This window comes from Oreochromis niloticus, linkage group LG16, assembly GCF_001858045.2.
Source record: "Oreochromis niloticus isolate F11D_XX linkage group LG16, O_niloticus_UMD_NMBU, whole genome shotgun sequence".
NCBI lineage: Eukaryota > Metazoa > Chordata > Actinopteri > Cichliformes > Cichlidae > Oreochromis > Oreochromis niloticus.
Genome location: NC_031987.2, coordinates 174,009 through 180,199, shown reverse-complemented (window position 1 = coordinate 180,199; position 6,191 = coordinate 174,009). Strand labels below are relative to the sequence as shown.

At 42.4% G+C, this 6,191-nt stretch overlaps 1 protein-coding gene across 1 annotated transcript; it reads right to left on the bottom strand.

The window, feature by feature from the left end:
- Positions 1–3,633: 3,633 nt before the first annotated feature.
- LOC109200339 (uncharacterized) lies at positions 3,634–4,488 on the bottom strand (the record flags this gene model as incomplete). The annotated part of the gene is made up of 1 exon (XM_019355862.1): positions 3,634–4,488. A coding segment is annotated over exon 1 (855 nt), but the record flags the coding sequence as incomplete, so codon positions are not given.
- Between the last annotated feature and the right edge of the window lie 1,703 nt (positions 4,489–6,191).

Sequence of the window (6,191 nt, the reverse complement as noted above, 5' to 3'; positions counted from 1 at the left end):
GTGGTGGACTGTGGCAGAAACATATTCTGACCCTCCTGTCTGCATTGGTGGGACTGATGTTGAATAGTCACATCCTATTAATTCAATTCAATTCAATTCAATTTTATTTATAGCGCCAAATCACAACAAAAGTCGCCTCAAGGCGCTTTATATTGTACAGTAGATAGCACAATAATAATACAGAGAAAAACCCAACAATCATATGACCCCCTATGAGCAAGCACTTTGGCGACAGTGGGAAGGAAAAACTCCCTTTTAACAGGAAGAAACCTCCGGCAGAACCAGGCTCAGGGAGGGGCGGCCATCTGCTGCGACCGGTTGGGGTGAAAGAAGGAAAACAGGATGAAAGACATGCTGTGGAAGAGAGACAGAGATTAATAACAGATATGATTCGATGCAGAGAGGTCTATTAACATAGTGAGTGAGAAAGGTGACTGGAAGGAAAAACTCAATGCATCATGGGAATCCCCGGCAGCCTACGTCTATTGCAGCATAACTAAGGGAGGATTCAGGGTCACCTGGTCCAGCCCTAACTATATGCTTTAGCAAAAAGGAAAGTTTTAAGCCTAATCTTGAAAGTAGAGATAGTGTCTGTCTCCCGAATCCAAACTGGAAGCTGGTTCCACAGAAGAGGGGCCTGAAAACTGAAGGCTCTGCCTCCCATTCTACTTTTAAATACTCTAGGAACAACAAGTAGGCCTGCAGTGCAAGAGCGAAGTGCTCTAATAGGGTGATATGGTACTACAAGGTCATTAAGATAAGATGGGCCTGATTATTTAAGACCTTGTATGTGAGGAGCAGGATTTTGAATTCAATTCTGGATTTAACAGGAAGCCAATGAAGGGAAGCCAAAACAGGAGAAATATGCTCTCTCTTTCTAGTCCCTGTCAGTACTCTTGCTGCAGCATTTTGGATTAGCTGAAGGCTTTTCAGCGAGTTTTTAGGACATCCTGATAATAGTGAATTACAGTAGTCCAGCCTGGAAGTAATAAATGCATGAACTAGTTTTTCAGCATCACTCTGAGACAGGATATTTCTAATTTTAGAGATGTTGCGCAAATGGAAGAAAGCAGTCTTACATATTTGTTTAATATGTGCGTTGAAGGACATGTCCTGGTCAAAAATGACTCCAAGGTTCTCACAGTGTTACTGGAGGCCAAGGTAATGCCATCCAGAGTAAGAATCTGCTTAGATACCATATTTCTAAGATTTTCAGGGCCGAGTACAATAACCTCAGTTTGATCTGAATTAAGAAGCAGAAAGTTAGCGGCCATCCAGGTCTTTATGTCTTTAAGACATTCCTGCAGTTTAACTAATTGGTGTGTGTTACCTGGCTTCATGGATAGATAGAGCTGCGTGTCATCTGCATAGCAGTGAAAATTTATGCTATGTCTTCTAATGATGTGCCTAGGGAAGCATGTATAATGTAAATAGAATTGGTCCTAGCACTGAACCCTGTGGAACACCATAATTGACCTTAGTGTGTGAAGAGGACTCTCCATTTACATGTACAAATTGGAGTCTATTAGATAGATATGATACAAACCACTGCAGTGCAGTACCTGTAATACCTACAGCATGTTCTAATCGCTCTAATAGGATATTATGGTCAACAGTATCGAACGCAGCACTGAGGTCTAGCAGGACAAGCACAGAGATGAGTCCACTGTCAGAGGCCATAAGAAGATCATTTGTAACCTTCACTAAAGCTGTTTCTGTGCTGTGATGAGCTCTGAAACCTGACTGAAACGCTTCAAATAAGCCATTCCTCTGCAGATGATCAGTTAGCTGTTTGACAACTACTCTTTCAAGGATTTTTGATATGAAAGGAAGGTTGGAGATTGGCCTATAATTAGCTAAGACAGCTGGGTCTAGAGATGGCTTTTTAAGTAAAGGTTTAACTACAGCCACCTTGAAGGCCTGTGGTACATAGCCGATTATTAGAGATAGGTTGATCATATTTAAGATTGAAGATTAATTAATGGCAGGACTTCTTTGAGCAGTTTTGTAGGAATGGGGTCTAAAAGACACGTTGATGGTTTGGAGGAATTAATTATTGAAGTTAACTCAGAAAGATCAATTGGAGAAAAAGAGTCTAACTTAACATTGATGGTACTAAGAGTAGCTGTAGATAATATTACATCTGTGGGATGATTATTGGTAATTTTTTCTCTAATGATAAAATTTTATTTGTGAAGAAGTTCATGAAGTCATTACTAGTTAACGTTAAAGGGATGGTTGGCTCAGTAGAGCTCTGACTGTTTGTCAGCCTGGCTACAGTGCTGAAGAGAAACCTGGGGTTGTTCTTATTTTCTTCAATCAGTGACGAATAGTAAGATGTTCTGGCTTTGCGGAGGGCTTTCTTATAAAGCAGCAAACTATTTCTCCAGGCTAAATGATGATCCTCTAAATTTGTGACACGCCATTTCCTCTCCAGCTTACGAGTTATTGCTTTAGGCTACGTGTTTGAGAATTATACCACGGAGTCAGGGACTTTGGATTTGAGGCCTTAGTTTTCACAGGAGCTACAGTATCCAGAGTCGTACGTAGTGAGGAGGTAAAATTATTAACAAGATAATCGACCTCTGTTGGAGTAGCGTTCAGATAGCTGCTCTGCTCTATGTTGGTACAGGGCATTGAAGATGATAACAGTGGGTGGATTATATTCTTAAACTTAGTTACAGCACTTTCAGAAAGACATCTACTGTGATAAAGCCTACTCTCCACTGCTGTGTAATCAATTATTGTAAATGTAAATGTTATCAGGAAATGATCAGACAGCAGAGGGTTTTCAGGAAACACTGTTAAATGTTCAGTTTCTATGCCATATGTTAAAACAAGATCTAGAGTGTGATTAAAGTGGTGGGTGGGTTCTTTTACATTTTGAGAGAAGCCAATTGAGTCTAATAACAGATTAAATGCGATGTTGAGGCTGTCATTTTTAGCATCTACATGGATGTTAAAATCACCCACATATTATTTTATCTGAGCTGAGCACTAAATCAGATAAAAAGTCTGAGAAATCAGAGAGAAACTCTGTGTAAGGCCCAGGTGGACGATAGATGATAACAAGTAAGACTGGTTTCTGAGTTTTACAGCTGGGTGGACGAGGCTAAGCATCAGGCTTTCAAATGAATTAAAAGTCTGTCTTGGTCTTTCGTTAATTAATAGGCTGGTGTGAAAAATTGCTGCCACACCGCCCCCTCGGCCTGTGCTTCGAGGTTTCTGGTAGTTAGAATGACTCGGGGGTGTTGATTCATTTAAACTAACATAATCATCCTGCTGCAACCAGGTTTCTGTAAGGCAGAGCAAATCGATTTGTTGATCAATTATTAAGTCATGTACTAACAGAGACTTGGAGGAGAGAGACCTAATATTTAATAATCCACATTTCACTGTTTTACTCTTTGGTTCAGATGTGGATACTGTATTGTTCTTTCTTTGTGATTTTTTATGTTTAAGTTGTTTATTGCTGGTTTTTGGTTTGTTTTTTGTCTTTTTGGGAGCTGACACAGTCTCAATGGAGATGGGTTTTTGGGGGGGTAGCAGGAGGAGAGAAGCTGCAGAGAGGCGTGTAAGACTGCAACTCTGCTTCCTGGTCCCAACTCTGGATAGTCATATTTTGGGGGGTTTAATAAATTTGTCCATATTTCTAGAAATGAGAGCTGCTCCATCCAAAGTGGGATGGATGCCGTCTCTCCTAACAAGACCAGGTTTCCTCCAGAAGGTTTGCCAATTATCTATGAAGCCCACATCGTTTCTGGGACACCACTCAGACAGCCAGCAATTTAAGGAGAACATGCGGCTAAACATGTCACTCCTGGTCTGATTGGGGAGGGGACCAGAGAAAACTACAGAGTCCGACATTGTTTTGGCAAAGTTACACACCGATTCAATATTGATTTTAGTGACCTCCGATTGGCGTAACCGGGTGTCATTACTGCCAACGTGAATTATGATCTTACTGTATTTACGTTTACCCTTAGCCAGCAGTTTTAAATTTCCTTCAATGTCGCCTGCTCTGGCCCCTGGAAGACAATTGACTATGGTTGACGGTGTCTCTAGCTTCACATGTCTGAGAACAGAATCACCAATTACCAGAGTTTGACCCCCGGCGGGTGTGTCGCCGAGTGGGGAAAAACGGTTAGACACATGAACAGGTTGGTGGTGTACCTGGGGCTTCAGTTTAAGACTATGCTTCCTCCTCACCGTCACCCAGCCGCCCTCTTTCCCCAGCTGCTTGGGGTCTGCCGGGGAACAGCTAGCGGGGCCTACGCTATCTTCGGCTGCACCAGCTACAGGGGCCTGGCTGGCTACGGGTGAATGAAGGGTGCGAAGCCGAGTCTCCAATTCAGTAATCCTGGCCTCCAGAGCTGCAAATATGCTACATTTGTTACAGGTATCATTACTGCTAAAGGAGGCCGAGGAGTAGCTAAACATCTGACACAATGAGCAGGAAAGTGCAGGAGGGACAGGTGAAGTAGCCATGGTGCTAACGAGTCGGCTACGAGCTAAGCTAAGCTAGCGAAACAGTAAAGAGACAGTGAGTGAATACTTTGGCTATAAATTAGGTAGTGAGTACACAGAAAGGGTGATTCAGCTGAAGCACGTTAAGATTATACTATGAAAAGGGATGTATCAAAGATTTAAATTAAATTGCTAAGCAGAAAAGCTACTCAGAAACACCACTGTGTTTGAGCAGGAACAGGAAGTGATACTCTATCACAAAGCGAGCGAACACCAAGTGACAGCGCCACCAAGAGTCAGGAGGGAAGGTATCTGGGAGTCCAACCGGATCACAAGCTGGAGTGGTCTGCCAACAAAAAGGGTCTGAGCCGGCTTTACTTTCTACAAAGGCTCAGACCCTTTAATGTATGCAGCAGACTGCTCTCTATGCTTTATCAGTCTGTTATTGTGAGCACCACTTCTTTGCTGTGGTGTGCTGGGGTGCAGGCATCAGAGCAAAGGACACAAACAGACTAAATAAACACATCAGGAAGGCCAGGTCTGTTGTTGGCATGAAGCTTTCCACCCTGGACAAGGTCATCAGTGACAGACTGCTGGCAATCATGGACAACGACTCCCACCCCCTCCATAACACCCGGGACAATCTGAAGAGCAGTTTCAGCAACAGGTTCCTTCAACAAGGCTGTCTGAGGCAACGTTACAGGAAGTCGCTCCTTCTGCTGCTGTCAGCCTTTTCAATTCATCCAAGTGGATAGGATCCACAGATGTGGAACAGAATTAATCACACCTTAGTGCATCCTGTCACTCTGTACACCACAACATATTTGCACACATGCTTGTCCTTTTATATTTATATATGTATATATATATATATATATATATATATATATATATATATATATATACCTATATCTCTATATTTATCTTAATATTTATCTATCAATATCTCTGTTTCTACACTTCATTTCATATGAGTACTTGATGTTTGTTTGTATACAGGGAGTGCAGAATTATTAGGCAAATGAGTATTTTGTCCACATCATCCTCTTCATGCATGTTGTCTTACTCCAAGCTGTATAGGCTCGAAAGCCTACTACCAATTAAGCATATTAGGTGATGTACATCTCTGTAATGAGAAGGGGTGTGGTCTAATGACATCAACACCCTATATCAGGTGTGCATAATTATTAGGCAACTTCCTTTCCTTTGGCAAAATGGGTCAAAGAAGGACTTGACAGGCTCAGAAAAGTCAAAAATAGTGAGATATCTTGCAGAGGGATGCAGCAGTCTTAAAATTGCAAAGCTTCTGAAGCGTGATCATCGAACAATCAAGCGTTTCATTCAAAATAGTCAACAGGGTCGCAAGAAGCGTGTGGAAAAACCAAGGCGCAAAATAACTGCCCATGAACTGAGAAAAGTCAAGCGTGCAGCTGCCAAGATGCCACTTGCCACCAGTTTGGCCATATTTCAGAGCTGCAACATCACTGGAGTGCCCAAAAGCACAAGGTGTGCAATACTCAGAGACATGGCCAAGGTAAGAAAGGCTGAAAGACGACCACCACTGAACAAGACACACAAGCTGAAACGTCAAGACTGGGCCAAGAAATATCTCAAGACTGATTTTTCTAAGGTTTATGGACTGATGAAATGAGAGTGAGTCTTGATGGGCCAGATGGATGGGCCCGTGGCTGGATTGGTAAAGGGCAGAGAGCTCCAGGCCCACT